The sequence below is a fragment of the Eublepharis macularius genome, chromosome 13 (genome assembly GCF_028583425.1).
Source record: "Eublepharis macularius isolate TG4126 chromosome 13, MPM_Emac_v1.0, whole genome shotgun sequence".
Taxonomy (NCBI): Eukaryota; Metazoa; Chordata; class Lepidosauria; order Squamata; family Eublepharidae; genus Eublepharis; species Eublepharis macularius.
In genome coordinates this window covers 5218551-5237552 of record NC_072802.1, presented here as the reverse complement: position 1 = coordinate 5237552, position 19002 = coordinate 5218551, and the positions used below count along the sequence as shown (strand labels likewise).

General features: G+C 46.5%; 1 protein-coding gene across 3 annotated transcripts in view; it reads right to left on the bottom strand.

Annotated features, from left to right (window-relative positions):
* HEPH (hephaestin) overlaps nucleotides 1-19002 on the bottom strand; it is a 71224-nt gene that overhangs the window by 10204 nt on the left and 42018 nt on the right. For all 3 annotated transcript variants that reach the window (XM_054996267.1, XM_054996268.1, XM_054996269.1), the window contains 6 exons: nucleotides 18059-18272; nucleotides 17185-17324; nucleotides 11731-11862; nucleotides 7245-7351; nucleotides 5268-5496; nucleotides 870-1009 (listed from right to left, as the gene is read on the bottom strand). In XM_054996267.1, coding sequence (XP_054852242.1) covers nucleotides 870-1009; nucleotides 5268-5496; nucleotides 7245-7351; nucleotides 11731-11862; nucleotides 17185-17324; nucleotides 18059-18272 — 962 coding nt within the window. The remainder of the gene's footprint in view (nucleotides 1-869; nucleotides 1010-5267; nucleotides 5497-7244; nucleotides 7352-11730; nucleotides 11863-17184; nucleotides 17325-18058; nucleotides 18273-19002) is intronic.

Below are 19002 nucleotides of genomic sequence, written 5' to 3'. Positions count from 1 at the left end.
GAAGAAAAAGATACAAGAAGAGCACATTCACTGTATCCATAACTTTTGATTCTAAGGTTTGGAAGTCAGCAAGAAGTGAGAAATGCAAAGTCAGCAATAGGTAGTGACCAAATAAGGGAAATGAAAAGGTTACATTGATCGCGAGACTAGTTAGAGAACTGAGAAGTAGCCAATTGAAAGAACTGTAGACATGACGTATGTAAAGAACCAATTGCAAATTGTTCAGCAGGTGGTTCCTTCCTTTTGTACTAGAAAAATGTCTTTAAAACTGCTTGTAAGCTTTATGTTCTTTGGTACTCGTGGGTCCTTGGAAAGCTGGGTACCCACATTGCAATATTCAATACAATCATTGAAAGAAGCACTTGTCTCTCTCCTCCTTTTGCTCTGAAGAATCTGGGAAAGGGCAGAAGGGCATTTTTGTGTAACACTCTCCCTTCCCTTCCCATCCCCCTGTCATCATTCCCAGTCTCAAACTGTGCACTGCAACCTCCTAGAGGGCAGGTAATCTGTCTCTTTCACTCAGGGTCATCCATAAACTGCTCTGTGGTCTTGTAACAAAGCATAATATAACAATTCTAACCTGTCAAAGGCATTTCCACCACTCTGCTGTGGTTGCTGACCTCCAACGTGGTCAGCCCTACTGCACAAACTGGCACCCTGCTTATGGGGCACAGCGGGTCTTTGGACCCCATTCAAAGGCTTCTTTTCAATGAAAGAAAGACCTGTAGGGCATGGGAGTCCTTCAGCCTGGCCAGAAGGCTCATCAAAGCTCTTCAGCTCATTAATTAAGATGAAAAGCTCTGCCATCCGCGCAAGGGCAACATTGAAGAGAGTTACACAGATGCTTGATAAGCACTAGGGAGTCTTACTTGGTAAATGAAGGTCTCCGCATGAAAGTGAACGGTGTGTACGTCCACCTCCTGGCCCATTCCCAGCAGGTACCAATTCACCTGGTCTCCCTGGTACATCGTCAGCCCAGGCAGGTTCGCATAGAGCTTGCCATTGATAGCTGTGGAAGGAAGGGAAGAAAAACAGCTTGTCTCTGGAATGGTACAGACATTTCCAGAGTGCAGGTGAGGGGCAGAATTCCTGGGTTTCCGTGGCAGAGCGAACCAGCAGCAACTGCAGAGAAGACATAATTCAAATCCAGTGATGGGGAAAGCTTGACCTGTTAGTTTCTGCCTGTAGACAGCATAAAGAAGGTGGCCAAACAGCTCAATGCCCAACACCTGGAGCAAAAGGCAGACGTGAGGGTGAAGATTCCAATGCACCCAGTTACCAGAGCCTCTGACCAGCCGAGAGACACCAGATTGCTTCCACGCTGGGACCTTCCCCAGCGCGAGCAGCAGCAGCAGGTCCACACAGCAAGTGGCAATCTTCAGGCAGGACTGATCCGGCTCCCGGTTTTTTCTCCTTGGAGCTGAGGAAAATAAAAATCTCATTTTCTCCAGCTCAAAAGGGGAAACTGCAGTGACTGTGTGTAGAACATCCGTGTGGGCAACACCACAGCCACCATTCAGCAAAAGAGGCTGGGAATTCAAAGACATTAGTAGATTGTGACGAGAGATCAACACCTTGCCCGTGGGCGCCACGGTGCCCACTGTTGCTGGCTGAGCTTTGCAGAAAGTGGGTGCAGCCATTGTAAGGCAGGGCTTGTAACTGGCTACCCTAATTCAAATGAAAAGATTTCCCATGTCTGCAAAATCAATCACAGCCTCTAGAGGATAAGGAGGACTGGAAAGCAGCACCCAGGTTTTCTTAGGCAGCCTGTGGCTCCATTCCCTCTTCGGGCCTGATCAACTGATACCACACACTTTTTTTTTGCGAAGCAGAGAGGGAACTTAATTCTAGTCTTGAGAGTCCAGGGAGTTGGGCTGCTTCACGAGGGGAGATAACGAGTAGCAGCCCACCACCGCCTCCAGGCTCGCTGTCCTCCCAGAGGCTGGACCGTGCTTCCACTGCAAGGACATATGATCAGCATGGTCGAGGGAGGCATTGTGTTGGGCTTCTCCTCCTGCAGCAGCCATTTTGGGGTAGCATAGGGATGCCAGTCCCCCGCACAGGGTGGAGGATCTCCCACTCCCACCCTCCACCCCCACCCCCGCTTACCTGGCCAGCGGGGGAGGGGGAAACGTGCCTCCCGGGTCGTGCTACCTAGGCAACCCTAGGTAGCACCCACCACCCCTCTCAGAATTCTAAATGTGCCCACAGGCTTCCAAAGGCAAGAGATCATTATAACACCACTGCACCACACTGCAACAGCAATTTCCAGTTTAAAAAAGAACAGGAAAAAACCCACTGCAGTTTGGAAACATCCTCAGGGTCATACCCTGAGCTCTCTGAACTGTTGTTTCTGATGGATCTGCAGGAACAGCCCAGGGAGAAAGGTACGGGTTTGTAGTGGGAGTGGGGGACTGACAACACCCTCTCTTCCATGAATGAAAATGCCATTTCATTGAAAGAACTGCGTGGTTGGATATATACTAATGCGCTCCCTTCTGCATGCTTGAACCAACTAAAGCTTCTGGGTAGTCTTCAAGGGTGGCCTCACATAGAACACACTGCAGCCATCTAGCTTCCAAGTCCAGGCTTTCTTCTGTGGTCCTAGACCCCAGGAATATCATTGGGCTAGGAATATTCTAAATTGCTAATTTGTACAATATTAACAAGCGAAAAGCACCTCTGATTATAGCTTTGAAGCACTGTGAAGTTCATGCATGAAATATTTTTCTTCTCCCACACAGACTTCCCTTGCAGCATCAAGGACTGTAGCTGGGGAAGTCTGCTGGGGTGGCACACGGATAGAAACGTCACTCTTCTGTGATGAGTGTCATGTTTGGGGTGTGATGATTTTCTCCTACTGAGAAAAATGGGATTTTGCTGCGGGACAGACGGGATTTGTTTGCTTGTGGTTCCCTGCAGCTTGGTTTGGTTGCATGAGTCACCTCCAGCCTGCCTGTGGCAGGCTGGAGGTGGGAGCTATGAGCACTCTGTTCCACGGACTCTTGTCTGCAGGAGGGCTGAGCATGCCTTCCAGTGGGGGCCGAAGCTCATCAGCCGGTTTGCTTGTTTCAGCTCAATGGTTTGATTCAGAAATGAAAGCCCAGCTGCAGCCGAGAGGCCAATTCCAACATTCTCTGAATCCCTCACAAATTACTCTCAGGAATGAATCACATACAAATTGCCACCTGGTTGGTTTCATTTCCTATTCAGCAACAATTAGAGCCAAGCTTTGCTGGCAAGTGAGCAATACGGGCAAGATATCTGAGGCGGCAGCATGCCCACTGCGAACGTGAATGGCAAATTGCTGGAAAAGAGGCCTCTTCCGAGGCAGATGTGGACACTCAAATGCCATTTCTGTTCATCTGTGGGAGAACATCCCGAGTGAGGTAAGGAAGCTGCTGGGGTATAAGGACCATGCCAAGACACGTTTCCAAAAGTCTCCACAGGATTTGTAAAGCTTTATGGAACGAGTCTGGTTTCATAATCTTACGATGGTCATCCTACGATGGCCTTTGTCCAGAATAAGGCATTACAACAGCACAGACATATAAATCCCAGGCTAGTATTCCTCCCCCCTTCCCGCTGGGAACTATGTGCACAGGGCCTTGAAGCCTCCAAGGCCACAGAGACTCCTTGCCCAGCACTAGGAGCAGGTGAGCGAAAACAGTCCGTTCATGGGAACCTCCATCCCGCCCTCCCCACCCCCCCGGATGGGTATGGCAGATGCTTGCATTCCGACATGGGGGAGGGGTGAGATCTGCCCTGACTCCTCCTAGCTGACTCTGGGTGTGCAGTTCTCATGGAGGCAAAAGCCAGACCCCCCACCCCACCCCCAGAAACTGGCTGGTGGCACTCAGAAGGTGCCTGGACTGAAGTTGAAACGAACTGCATGTCACCAGTAACAGCGTCCCCAGGCTGAGCCCCTCTTCCCTTGCATCGCACCCCATAAACTTGCTCCATGTCCTGACATCATTATTACCTTGTGTGTTGCCCTGTCCCCTCCCCCCACCCCCATAACAGTGGCTGCTACCATCAGGGGTGGAAACCAGGACTCAGGGTGAATTGCACTAGTCTTGATAAAGGGGCAGAGAGAACCTCAGCGGAGGGCTGCCATTTTGAGCGACAGACCCTTCTTTCTTGTCCTGTTTAATTCCACTTTGGGCTGCAGGCCAATGCCCGAACTTATGCACGGCTGTTTTCAAAATGTCAATATTCCCAGGCATGGGGGAAAGTCTACAAGTCTGCGGGAACATTCGAGGTCCCCAAGACCCCCGCCCCCCTGCAAGCGATAGAAGAGGAGGACCAAACGCTGTCCCTTTCTCAGGTCTCAGAGGGGGACAATCACAGAGACAGAGAGGCAGAAAGGTCACGGACCTGTTCATCCTTGCTTCCTACTACTCTGCTGCTGTCCTTTGAAGTGCAGATTGTATTCTCAGGGACTTCCTCTCTTTGTAACGTCACACCCTCTTCTCTCTTTTCCATCTTGCCACCTTGGATGCAGGACATGCCTTTCCTAGCCTTACAGCATTCCAACAATAAATGAACTCTTATTTCTTTTCTAAGGCTTAACCAAGGCTCTGGGCGTGTTTCTCTCTCCACGCACGCATGCACTTAGTATAGCACAAGATCACACAGACACACACTTCCACTGCATATTGTGCAACTCTGCCATTACCAATACCAAATGTTTTCATTTTTTCATTTAGTTTTCACCTTTTTAAAATCAGTAAGGATAAATCTACATTGGCACCTTTAAACATGAAAAAAGTTGGCCTGAAGAGCAGGGGAAGAGGAAGGAGCAACGCTAATGTCTGTGTGAACATTTGATCTGCAGGTCTGTCTGTCGTTGTAGTGACAAGACTGGAAAGAAGTCAGGCTCATTCCAAGGCTGCAGAATGCGCAGTGAGCAAATTATGGCTGCTTTCACCTTTTACGGATGCTGAATTCCACTCCAAATTCTTGAGGTCACACAGTCCTATATGTAGTGGATAGGGTAAGCAAGGATTATTTTTAGCAATGCCTTTATTTGTAAGAAGTTTCAGGTTTCTGTCTTTACGTCTTTCTGCTCCTCCTGGAATCCCTGCAGTAAGAAGCTTAAAGAAATAAATAGGAGCCTTTTCCTCCCCTATCGGGAGGAACGAGCAAATGGAGGAAGAGCAAATGCTCTGTTTTTTCATCCAGCCTTGCCTAGGGACAGTTTGTTGCAAAGCACCATGGCAGCAATACGTGGATCTGATGCCTCACAGAAAAGGGGGACCCAATACCGTGCATTTTGTTGCTTTCCAGAAATTCCTTCTCCTCTTGGCGGAAATGGGGCCCGTCTGCCCGGCCAGCATAATTCTTCACATTCTCTTCCAGGTACCAGGATTGATTCTCATCAAAAACCAAGAAGAGGAGAGCAAACTCTCTGCTGACGCCTTTAACTCTCCCGTCAACATCCAGCATCCCTTTACGGCAAACCTTCAGGGGCCCAACGAGGCCACTAAATAGATCCTGAAGAAAAAGAGCAGGGATGAAATGGCGGAAGAAGGAAAAACTCTTTTCTGGGCTCTCTGTAGTTTGCTCATTTTCATGAGTTGTTATTTTTATCTACACTATTAGTTCTCTGCTTTTGGTGTTGATTTATAGATTCATGTATGCATGTTGTAAACACTATTTATATTGTATTTATGAATATAATAAATTTATATTGCTGATTTATTGATGCACAAGAGTGAAAAAGATGTAGAGATGATTCAATGTGAGGAAAGAGAAATTGCATGAAAAGAAACATTCACAGCTGAAAGTAACTTGAAAAAGAAATGGAATCAAAATGGGGATTCTCTGGTCAAAACATCAGGGCTGAAAAATATGAGTATATTTGCAATTTCGCATGTGCAGTTACTGGCTTAAGATGCTTTCTGCATGCATAGTTCACTCACAGTCACACTGCATCATGGGCCTTACAGATTAGAGTTCTTGTCTAAGCAGCTAGCAGTTCTAATTCATTACATTACACTGCAGCTCAGCTTTTGTTGCCTTAAGATGTAGCAGGTGAGTACAACTTTAAAACCTCAAATCATATAACATTTTCCAAAAAAGTATGCAACACAACTATAATTTATGCAACAACTATATGTACAGCCTTTGCACCACCGAAAGATGGCCAAACTGCTTCGGAAAGTGCTTATTGCCCTGCTTCAGTATGCTCCATGAAGATTTGGAGCATACTGAAACTTCCCGCTCCACCGCTTATTTCACCCAATGAGAGGGGGAATTCCTTCCTCCCCCTCCCATCTGGTGAAATAAGCAGGATAGGACTTCCCATGCTTCAGTTGGCTGGCAAGGGGGATCTCCCCCTGTGGGCCATCTGAAGTGCCGAAAGGGCCCTTTCCCTGCCAATTTGAAGTGGTAGGGAAAGGACCCTTTAAACTCCAGCTGACTGGTGTGGGGGATCTTCCTCTGCAGGTCTGCTGGAGCCAGCTGGGATTTGAAAGCCCTGAAGCTTCCCGAAGTGATCCAAATAGGTTCTGGCAGCTTTGATTCGGCATTTCCGAATTGGAGCCCGCATGCTGGGCCAGATTCGGAAATCCTGAATCTTTATAAATCAGGTCCAATTTGGGTATTTATCCTGAATTAGAAACCCGAATAGCACACCCCAATGGTTACACAGTACAGCAGCCTCTATATTCGTAACAGGAAGAATGATCTCTCAGCAATACTACCATAAACATGAGTTTTAAAATCAGAAACAGCATCACCAGTTTGGTGTAGTGGTTAAGAGTGCAGGACTCTAATCTGGAGAACCAGGTTTGATTCCTCACTCCTCCACTTGACGCCAGCTGGGTGACCTTGGGCCAGTCACGGCTCTCTGGAGCTCTCTCAACCCCACCCACCTCACAGGGTGTTTTGTTGTGGGGATAGTAGTAGCATACTTTGTAAACTGCTCTGAGTGGGCATTAAGTTGTCCTGAAGGGCAGGATATAAATCAAATGTTGTTGTTGTTGTTATTATCAACCCAATAGATGTGCCAAACATAGGTCTTGCTAACAGCCTGCCTTCACATGAACAAAGACATACTGTACTTAGGGCATAAGGATTCTTTCCCTCCCTTTCTTTATTGTGAGGAGGGAAGGTCTTCTGTTTCCAGAATAGCTACTAGTATGAACACAAGAGTACTCTGAACATCTTGAAGGGAAGTTCTACTCCTGGTAAATTACGCCCCCCCATACACACACACACAAATAGTGGAAAAACCAAACCTTTACTGGGTCCACTTTGGAATAATACACCCAAGAAACACAAGCAGAATTGTTTGGTCCCGGACCTGATCTTTCAGGAACATCCCAGCGATATGTTGCAATTTCACCTAAGGAAGGAAGGAAGGAAGGAAGGAAGGAAGGAAGGAAGGAAGGAAGGAAGGAAGGAAGGAAGGAAGGAAGGAAGGAAGGAAGGAAGGAAGGAAGGAAGGAAGGAAGGAAGGAAGGAAGGATTGATTATTTCTAGTGTTAAGTATCTCACCTGAGTTCTGTCTGCCTGTCTTCTTCTTAATTACTGTTTCCACGACCAGTCATAAACAGCAAGCCCTCACCTACTAAAAGGGAAACCTCTGTCATGTTTTCACCCTACCTTCACAGAGTGGAGTGGCTCAGAGGGTGTACCCTTCTTCTCTTTTTAATGATCGACTACAGATCTTAATTCATTCAAATATGAAATCTTTGTCAGGGGCATTTAACAAACAAAAAGGCCCAAAGTAGTAAAGCATTTTTTTGCTTTGTCTTTTCTTTTTTCACTAGTTTAGGTATATTAGAAAAGGACAACACTAAATTTCTTGATTTTAATGTAAATGGCCTCAGTCACATAATTAAGAGCATTTTTCATTTGTACTGAATCCAAGAGAGGTAAAAACAGAGCATCTGACCTGCATGGTACATGCAGCATCAGATCATTACTGGAGTATTTACACCAAGTTTTCCACCCAATTTGTACAGGAAAAAATGAAATATTTGGAAGGAAGATTTAGGGAACCTGACTTCTGAGACTATTGCTGTACGTAATATTTAGGTACTTAATAGACAAACATCAGAATTTTCTGAAGCTTTATTTTTTGCATTTTGCTTCTGGAGAATTAGTTCTAGGTAGAAATTGACGTGTTGCTGATATTCAGTTACAAATCTTCTGTTACTAATAAAAGGTTGCATTCTTTATCACTTTTTTGACAGAAACGGTTCTATTTGACAGATACATGGAGATTCTTTAAACCATTTGAAAACTATTAAACTTATTATTGTCTTTGCATCCTCTTACTCTAGAATTAATGGGGGGGGGGTTGCTCCCCAGTACTTTGGTTGCAAGTTATCTACTTGCTACAGAGGCATTAAAAGCCCTTTCTGATATTGCTTGTGTCTCTTTAGAGAGAGAGAAAGCTCAGTCTCTGACTCATCTTTGTCTTTGGTGAAGACTAATTTGTTACTGAAATAGCAAGAAATCATTGAAGAGATTAAACAATTTCTGATTTTTCCAGATAATAATTCAGTGGCAGCTTCTTGCTCCGTTGTACGGGGTACAGTGAAAGCCTATTTAAGGCAGTCCTTGATTAAGCTTTCTTCGTATTAGAATGTTAAGATCAGGATCTAAGAGCAGAACCATAAGTGACAAAAGGCACAGGTTGGACCCTTGTCAGCTTCCCTCAAGTTTTGATGGGAAATGTAGGCATCCTGGTCTCACAGCTTCGCTCTCTGACTGCTGCCCAATGGACTTTTCAACTGTCACTTGTCCAACATTCCGCCAAGCTGCCTACATTTCCCATCAAAACTTGAGGGAAGCTGACAAGTGTCCAACCTGTGTCATTTGTCACTTGTGGTTCTGCTCTAAGTGACGCTTGCTTCAGAACATCAGGAAGGGTTAGGAGCATGACAGAAAGAAACACTTGAAGACGAATGGCTGGAGGAATTGGCTGTCTACAGAACACTGCTTGACAGGCAGCTTCCTCCTGAGGCAAGCTGGGCTTTGCTGGTTACAAGACAAGGATATTTTGAAAAAAGAATGAGGCCGAAGGGCTCTTGTCTTGCAAATTGGCAGACGAACAAAGGAGAGAATCATTCTCTCCTATAATGGCCAAAAACTTACTTGTGGTGACAATGAAGCAGCTACTGAATTTTACAGGTTTTACTCTTCAGAGAATCTTAATTTAGAAGGGACTGATTTATTTTAAGCTCTATTTTAGACATTCTCAAGACAGCCAAAGAACAAAAAACTGCCTCAGATGTTCCCATCATTATTCAAGAGAATGCTATTAATTCATTCTCATTAAAAGTGAGCAAATCCCTCAGTTTATAGTTTCCCTTCATATTATTGAATTTTACCTCAAAGTTTATCAGATAGTTTTTTTAATTTAACAAACACAAATTTGATAATTGTCTAATTCCATCCTGATTATTTGATACTTTGTAGGAGTCAAAAATTTCATTAATTCATAAAAAAGGAAAAGATGCTGCACAATGTGGGCATTTAGCCCAAAATCTCTTTATTAAACCAATATTAAAGATTTTCATGTAATACCTTTTGTACCTTTACTGTTTTACCAGGCAGGGGTTTGGGGGGGGAATAGCCTTGCGAGATCAACATCTGGTCTGGTTTGATTGTTAAAGATGATACTAAAATATGTCAGGAGAAAGCTTTGGAATTTTGATTAGATTTCTGAGAACAGATGTGACTCACAGACATAGCGGATGTTCTTTTTCAAACCATTTGCCAGCTTTTCAAAAGCACACGGTTGCTAGCTGGAACGGCATGTAGTAGCTGCCCCTTGGCACATCCAGCTTACACACAGCAAAATGCTGCCACCTTACAAAATGGGCCCCTTGGTGTTCCTTTCCAACCTCCCGAAATTAGCCTGGATGTCAAGGGCAGCTCCTACAGGCTGGTTTTGTGTACAGACTCCCAGGAGCCTGTTGATGCACACAGAAAGCTCCACACATATGGCTGGTTTGGATTAATCATAAAATCATAGAATCACAGGGTTGGGAGAAACCTCTAGGGTCATCTAGTCCAACCCCTTGCACCATGCAGGAAATTCACAACTACCTCCCCTCCCCACACTTCCAGTGACCCTTGCTCCATGCCCAGAAGATGGCAAAACACCATCAGGGTTTTTCAAACCATTTGCCAGCTTTTCAAAAGCACACGGTTGCTAGCTGGAACGGCCTGTAGTAGCCACCTGGCGTATGCAGCATATAGATGTGCCCGCATATGGATGTGGTTCCAGAATTCACAAAAGGTTTCCAAGTACAGGAATCAAAGGCAGTTTTGGATAACTGAGTTTCAGTCTCATAGCAGTACCAAGTACTGCTTCAATTAGACTGGATATTGGTCTGAGCCAGAACAGAAGTATATTTTCACTAGTAACACAGCCCATTGTGGGAGAAAATACAATGGGCTCTAACAAGGGGAGGGCGGGCAGGCATTTCCTCCTCCTCTGTGATTGATCCTGGCTCGGTGAAGGTGGGGGGCAGACATTGCCACCTGCTCTGCTCCTGATCTCAGCTGGGTGAAGGTGGCAGGCATTGCCTCCTGCTCCATGCCTGATTCCATCAGGGTGAAGGGGGGGGCATTGCCACCTGCTCCGTTCCTGATCCCAGCCACATGAAGGGGGGCAGGCATTGCCTCCTGCTCCATGCCTGATCGCAGCTGAGTGAAGGCAGGGGAATAGGCATTGCCTCCTGCTCTGTGCCTGATTCCAGTTGGGTGATGGTGGTGTGTGGGCATTAGGGGTGTGTGAGCCGGTTTTCTGATTCAGCATAAATACCTGAATCAGACTTGATTTGTAACTATTAGAGATTTCCAAATTGGGCCCAGCATGCTGGCCCTGATTCGGAAATGCCCAGTCAAAGCTTCCCGAAATGATTTGGGTTGCTAAGGGAAGCTTCAGGGCAATTTCAAACCCCACGGCTGGCTCCAGGTGACCAGTGGAGGAGAATCCCTCGCACCAAACAGCTGAAGTTTAAAGGGCCCTTTCCCTGCCGCTCTACTCCCATTGGGTGAAATAAGCAGTGGGACGGGAAGTTTCGTTGTGCTCTGAATCTTCACAGAGCATACTGAAGCAGGGCAATAAGCAGTTCCTGAAGCGGCTTGCTGCTTTGGAAATTGCTTATTTCCTTCTTTTTCCCGCTTTGGAAATTCTGAAGCAGGAAAACTGAATCTTTCTGTCTCTGCACACCCCTAGTGGGCATTGCCACCTGCTCTGCTCATGATCCCAGCTGGGTCACGAGGGGGGGGCATTGCCACTTGCTCTACTCCTGATCCCAGCTGGGTGATGGCAGGGGTAGGGCATTGCCACCTGTTCCACTCTTCATCCCAGCTGGGTGGTGGGGGGGGTGTTGGCATTGCCACCTGCTCCACTTCTGATTCTGCCGGAGGGAATACTGAAATTTCACTGCACATAAATGTATTATATTATTTTTTATATACAATTTTCAATTTTTTTGGAAAAGTGCAATGTGCTGAAAGTGCTATATATACAGGAAATGAGTTGTCTGGAACACAGTCAGCCTTTCATATAGTAGGATGGCCCTGAAATTTGTTATGAGCATGGATAGAGGACAGAACTCTTGTCATGACAGAAGTCTCAGAAAGAAAATAACTGGAGATAAATGTGAAGCAGCAGGAGCTCAGCTGTGGATGCTGGCCATTTATTGGCATCTAAACAGAAGATGAAGCTCAGAGAAAAGACAGCGGAAGGGGACTCACCAGGAGCTGCTGCTTCTAGCTCCCTCTCGCTCTTCTCCACTATTCCATGGGCATGGATGGAATAAGGCCGTGTAGCATTGTTCTTGAACACAATGTTGAGGATATCACCCACTTCTGCCCAAATGAAAGGCCCTGGAGACAGGAAGGTGATACTTTAGGGCATAAAGGCAACAGCGTCAGACCACAGAGTGTCCAGGAATGGACCCAAACATGCCAGCAACATACCATGTACCGGGGGGCGGGGAGTAGGAAGTCATTCAATGTTTACTCATAGCGTTACCGGATCAGCTGTAGGGAGAACAAGGTATCTGTTGGCAGGACAATTCCCACAACCCAAATCCAGTTGTGGATTCCTGTGTTACTGATTGGCATCTGGTCACATTTTTCTTTCTGAAGAGACTGAGGCTGGAATATTTACTTGGGAGAAGACCCCATATAATCCTATGAGTTTATTTCCAAGTAAATATGCATAGGAGTGGGCTATAAGCCGCACACTTGCTTGGGAGTAAGCCTCATTGACGCAATGGGAGATTTCTGGGAAAATGGGCCCATGGACATATAAAGCTGCCTTAGAGAACGGACAATCCAGGGCTGTCATGGGAGGCTGCTCTCCAAAGCTTAGGGCAGATGAGTTGCACATCACTTCCTAGCCAGCCCTTGTAAGTGGAGATGCTGGGGACTGGCCCTGTGACTCCAAGCAGCCCATTATGGGTTGCACAGTCCTCTGGGCGTTTCCTTGTGACCGGGTGCCACAGTACACAGTGGGAGGTTCTTGTACGGCAGGCAGAGGCAGTGGCTACAAAGTCCTTGGGTTTGTTGATGAGGTCTGTGCGCCAGATGCTCAATCAGAGGCTTTTTTGGTTCTACCGGGCCTGCAAAATCATGTTACTTGCATGGCTAGCCTGAGGAAGCCCAAAGCCACTTCTGTTCATGTGCTGCAGTTGTGTGAGGGGAAACTAGCACCTTTCAGTCTGTGAGGCACAAAACTCCCATTGAACATCCACCAACAAACATAAGGAGTCTTGGTCTTCCTCGTCATGGGTGGCTCTGTCAGGGCTTGCCGCAGCCACTGCTGGGCGGGGCGCTGGGCGGTCTGCTCCTGACGTCAAAGGGGGGCCAGGGATTCTGCGGGACCCTGTGGATGGAGGGGCAGTATACATCACCCAGACTCCCTCTCACTCCACTCGCTGGCCTGCTCAACCTGTGCCACTCACTTCCCTTGGTCTCTGCCATCTCCTCCTCCTTCATCCACTCTCCTCCTTGCCTTCACTCTGCTCCATCACTCCTACTCAAACCCACCACCCCAGAGCTCTTCCCAGCCATCCTTTATAGGGTTTCCTTTCCCCGCCCCACCCTTCCCCCAGCCTGGATCTGGGCTGCCCCAAGTAGTTGCAGCTGGGGTAGCTGATCTGGCTCCACTGACTGGCACCAGCTATGTCGTGTTGCCTGGCTGCCAAGCCTCCCTGACTCTGCTGATTGCTGAAGGCAGGTCCAGCTGAGGCCCCTTGGCTGCCTGCCCAGCTCCTCCCCCAGAATGCCTGTGGCAGCTCCACCTGAGGTTGCTTGGCTTCTGGCACTCCCTGGGCCTGGCTATTGCCTTCTAGCTGGTGTATAGGCTGGGGCGTGGTTCTGAGCTGTTGGGACTGCTTCTCCTCATCAGGTAAGGGCTCTGCTTGGGCAGCTGCTGGGTCACTATTTTCCCTGCCCTTGCCTTCTCCCTCTACTTTGCCCAGCCCCCTGCCTTCTCCCTGGATGGTGGGGCTAGCTGACCTTGCCCTGCCCCTTTCAGCCCCCTGGGGCCTTGGATCTTTGCCCCTTTTTCCTGGCATAGGCAGGTTCTGGCTCTGATGGCTGGCTAGGGCAGCAGGGCCGCTGCCTCCCGGCTGTCTCTCACTGTTTCCTCCCAGCGAGGCCGGGGGCTGTGCCTCAGACCCTGGACAGGCTCCAGGGCTTTTTTTCAGCTGGAATGCGGTGGAACAGAGTTCCGGAACCTCTTGAAAATGGTCACATGGCCGGTGGCCCCGCCCCCTGATCTCTAGACAGAGGGGAGTTCATCTCAACTCCCCTCTGTCTGGAGATCAGGGGGCGGGGCCACCAGCCATGTGACCATTTTCTCCGAGGGCAACTCACTGAGTTCCACCACCTCTTTTCCCAGAAAAAAAGCCCTGGGTGGCTCAGAGGGTTTTCTGATCCCTGGCTATTTTCCATCCAGAGAGATCCGTTGCTGCGACCCACGCATTGCCTGCTGCCTTGCTTTTCGTTTGCTCCATTCAAATGACTCACAATAGAAATGGTACCATTTTGAAAATCTGGGGAATGGCCCAAGCATTGCAAAGAGAGCAGGCCTGTGTGCACAATGTTGCTCAGATTTTTCCTGGGATGCCTCTGCTGTTGTAGTGTGGTATTACAGTGTGAGTTCTCCCACTCAAGGCAGAAAGAATCAGGAGGGGAAGGGCAGGAGTTGACAAACTCAGCCCACAACAAACAATGTGTAGCAATATTGTGTAACAATCCGCACTTCTGAAGCGAGAGCTGATAGCGCTTGGAATGATGTGTGCCGGCTTCTAAAGGTTGATGGATTTCCTCTCCATTCGGCTGAATGCGGTGCTTTCCATGGTCACAGATCCAGAGGAGTTAGCCGTGTTAGTCTGTAGTCGCAAAATCAAAAAGAGTCCAGTAGCACCTTTAAGACTAACCAATTTTATTGTAGCATAAGCTTTCGAGAATCAAGTTCTCTTCGTCAGATGCATGATCCGAACTGAAATGTAGGCAGTTCGGATCATGCATCTGACGAAGAGAACTTGATTCTCGAAAGCTTATGCTACAATAAAATTGGTTAGTCTTAAAGGTGCTACTGGACTCTTTTTGATTTGGCTTCTAAAGGAAACCTGGAAGGCGCTGTCTGTTTGTGACCACTGAGACCAATCTCTGGATAACTACATAAATCCACCTTAAGGGAATTAAATGGACACTACCAGGCATGAAACATTCATTGGAATTTCAACCTCCCTTGGCATTTAGTAGCAAAAGTTGTCCTATTTCAGGAAAATAAAATTTCCAAGGGAGCCTTCCATAGGAACCAGCTGAATCTGACTTCATGTGCAGGTTTAACACTATCAGGCTTGGCCTTAAGAGGGACGGGGAGAGGTGTCATTAGTACAAAAAGTAATTACCTCTGATACCCCAGGAAAGCAGTATCTTGGCTCAGCTAAGCAAGCTATATATTTGCTAAAGCAATATACAGCTCATAAAGCTGTATCACAAACAGTGAAATCACAAGCAGTGATTTCTTGGTTATGTGTTTGCTATAAGCAATTAATTGCTTGGTTGCTCTGTTAGTTACATTAGGTGTTGAAAGCCAGAATTCAGAGCTCTGTCTCAGAGATAATGGTACAAGCTAGCCAGATACATACAGGCAGAAAGGAATGCTTAAAAGGTAACAGACAATGGCTTATTCTGTAGAGTCACACATGCACAATGTAAAAAGAGCTGACTTTGCACTTTAAAAGGTGACATGCGCACTAAAATTTCTAACTGCAACATAACTGTGAATCAATTATGTTATAATTAATTGTACTGATGTTCTGATGCTGTAAGTGCTATAAAAACTCTGCTGCTCAAGGGAGGAGCCAGAGGGAATAATCTTTTCTGGCATTCTGTTCTCTCTCCTCTTATTGCAATAAAAGGATTATTTTTTTCAAATTCAAATTATTTATTATATGGTCAAAGACCAGCATAAAAGAAATACTACAGAGTTAAAATTATTAGTAAAAATAGCACAAAACTAAAATAATTAAAACAGTAATATAAAAGGGCGGTATTTACATAAACTCCGATAATGAGAGCACTTGACGGATTTTATAGGCTTTTGCACAAAATTTTGTGACTGAGGCTGTAGTTGTCGGATTTCCGTCTTCTAGAAGTAGCCTAGCATATTCCAAGCTCGTTCTTCCAGGTATGCTATTGGTCGAAGGAGTAATGAGCTTGATGCGAGCATCCAGATAGAAGGGACAACGCAGAAGGACGTGATCTACAGTCTCAGTTTCTCCTTCACTGCAGGGGCAAAGCCTTTTCTCACAGGGAATTCTGTTAAAGCGCCCATCTAAAGCAGCACACGTGTAAAGGCCCTCCTGCCACGATGCACCTCCAAGCGGGACAGATAGGCAGCCAGCTTGACTATGTATCTGGTGCTCGTAGGGGACAAAAAAGTAGGGCCCCTCCCTAAATCGAGCTGGCATTCAGTGTCCAATATCCCTTGTTTTATAGCCTGTTTTGCCTGACCAAAACCCATGGTCAAAATCATGGAAGGAGAAAAGCCGAGGCTCACCAGTTTGCAAAGGACTGCCTTGAGCCAATAAAAGTTAAAGAGCACTCCCTCAACTCCAGCCCTTTGTGTCTAATTGGATAAGGCACAGAGGAGATGACTTCGGCTTATCAACTCCTTCAGAGTTTCATGTATGTTCTTCATGTTACTTTGCCAGTTACTCAGCACTTGAGTGAGGTCCATCATTTTCCTGACCAGATCATTTACTCTTTTGAGTGGATCTTGTTTTCATTTGAACATTGCAAAAGAACGGAAACCACCTTTCTCTTGAATTATTGCATCTTCTAGCCTCCCCTAACTCGTTTCTGCCTTTCCTCTCCTTGTACCCCTGCCCACATATTTCCACCAAGTGAGGAGAACATCTCATGCATCTGATGAAGTGTGTTCTGGCTCATGAAAGCGTCTGTGACAGCAAATTTGTGAGTCTTAAGAAGACACTATTGTTTTAGCCAGGGCTTTTTTTCTGGGAAAAGAGGTGGTGGAACTCAGAGGGTTGCCCTCGGAGAAAATGGTCACATGGCCGGTGGCCCCGCCGGCATGGAGGGCAATCTCAACTCCCCTCTGTCTGGAGATCAGGGGGCGGGGCCACCGGCCATGTGACCATTTTCAAGAGGTTCCAGAACTCCGTTCTACTGCGTTCCTGCTGAAAAAAAGCCCTGGTTTTAGCTGTAACAGACTAAAACAGCCCCTCTTCTGGAGTTTCCAAGACTGAGGAGGACCCTTGCTATTTGGACTTCACTGCTGGTTATTCTAGGCACCCTTAGAATCTAAGGAAACAATTCTGAAGATAATGCAGGCCGCAAGCAACAAAATGAGGTAGAAATAAAGTAGGAGAGTTGGGAGGTGGTAGAATGGACTATATCATTTCAGATAATAGGGAGGGGGGTTTACATTTTAATGATTTATTCATCTAAAAAAGCAAGAACAAATGGTTGGACTTGAATTTTCTAAATGATGTGTACTTTCAGACATTTTGTTATATGAGAAATGGTTAAAATGGCATCTCCAACCCGCAACAGGAAGTGGTACAGTCCACTTTGCCACCTCCTAATTCTAACATCGTAGGCTCGTGTGTTAGGAGAGAGTGAATCTAGACTGCATGAAAGCAGCCAGCATCTGTATATTCTTACCTAAGATGCCTAAGTGTTCTTCACCATTGGTCCTGTTCTTTGGGGTCTTGAAGGTCCCATCAGTGTATTCCCTGTAAACAGCTTTCTTGTACTTGGAACCAAGGAGTCCGTTCCCATGGCTGAGAAATATGTTGCCATAGCTGTGAATTTCAAAGTTCCTTGTTGTGTTACTGATGCTCTGTTGATATTAATAAAACAATACACATCTCGGTGCAAAAGAGATCACTGTGTGTATGGATGTCATCTCTAGGGACTTGAGCAGTCATAGGTGAAAGACTACAGGGATTGTGGGAAAGAAGCAGGGCTCTGACTGGCAGAGGTTTCTGGCTGCCTCTTTCTACCTCACCATCTGAGACTTGCAAGGCCGGGGACTGAACTCCGTGACTTCTGCATGCAAAGAACAGGTTCAGTCGCTAACTGTGGCCCTTTCCCTATTGCTATCACATTATGAAGTATAAAAATTCACTCCAACAGAGTCTATTGCTTATTTTGCAATTTAACCTTGACTGTATGCATCAATGAGTGGGCCTTTGCCTGTCCCCATTGAAATCTCTTTGCCCCCCAACTCCTGCCTTAAGGGTCCCGCTGGATTTTCTCACAGTCTCCCAGGAAGCAGCTGTTTCCCCATCTGTAGCATCTCTGCTCCATGTAGATTGGGGGGGGCATGTTGCAACCAGGAAGGATTTACCCAACTATCCACCACCCACAAAGGTGGATAAATGGACCCCCTCTGGCCCAGAGGGGTGAAGCCAGGATAGTCCCACCATTTCATAAATGGGTCTTACAATGCAGGAGGCAAAAAGACACTTTTCGCAGGACAATTTGTAGAAATGAGGCAATGAGATCTCATTCATTTCTGAAGTGACCATTTTACCTTTCCTCACCAGAGCCATTGTGCCTCTCCAGCTCCCAGCTGCGGTCTGGGGCGTAGTCCCAATCCACCTCCTCGGCTATGATGTAGACTGTCCTCACTCTCTCAAATCGCCTGTGGAGAAAAGGTTCCTTCTTCCCACACTGCTGAACTGAGTAACGTTCCCTCATCCCAGACTGGTAATGGTTGCTAGTCTGACAGTATACCTCAAAAGTCCCTAAAGGGCAGCATAAAGAAAAGTACCACAGATGAAGGTCAGAGAGATCCTTTTGCCAGATGTAAGAGAGACTGAATGCCTAAAGAGAAGTCTCTGTAGTCTCTCTGCCTGCTGTGGGAGCTCAGCTGCTTGCTGACTTCGCAATTTTCATGATGAATTCATTTTTACTTATTTAATTTATTCTCAATAGGGACCCCAAGTGGCTTACATCATTCTCCGTGCCACCTTTTAAACCTCACAACTACCCTGATAACAGCCAGGTTGGGCTAATAGTGTGACTGGCCCCGTGAGCGTCCATGGCAGAGCAGGGATTCAAATCTACGTCTCCCGGATCCCAGTCCGATGTTCTAACCACTACGCACACTGGCCTTTCCCAGTTGCGAATGTGCATTTTGTCAAACCAAATATGGGGTCATTCTTAGCCCGCCTGTGATTTTTCGAGCAGGCTTCCTGCCTTTTCTTCCACATATACATTAAGATCTTCCTCCTTCTCTCTTCCTCTTTAAAGAACAATTTCGAAACTGCTCTGGGGGTGGAAAAGAGCAAGATATCTTGGCGATATTATAGGCACCAGCCAATTGCTGCCATTCGTAGCTAGCTTTGGCTGCAAACTCAATGAATCATTTTTAAAAAAAAAAAATCAAGTCCAACAGCATCTTAAAGACCAATAACACTTAAAAACAGAAGACATAACTTGGCCCCAGAGAGAAGAAATGAGATTTATACTGAA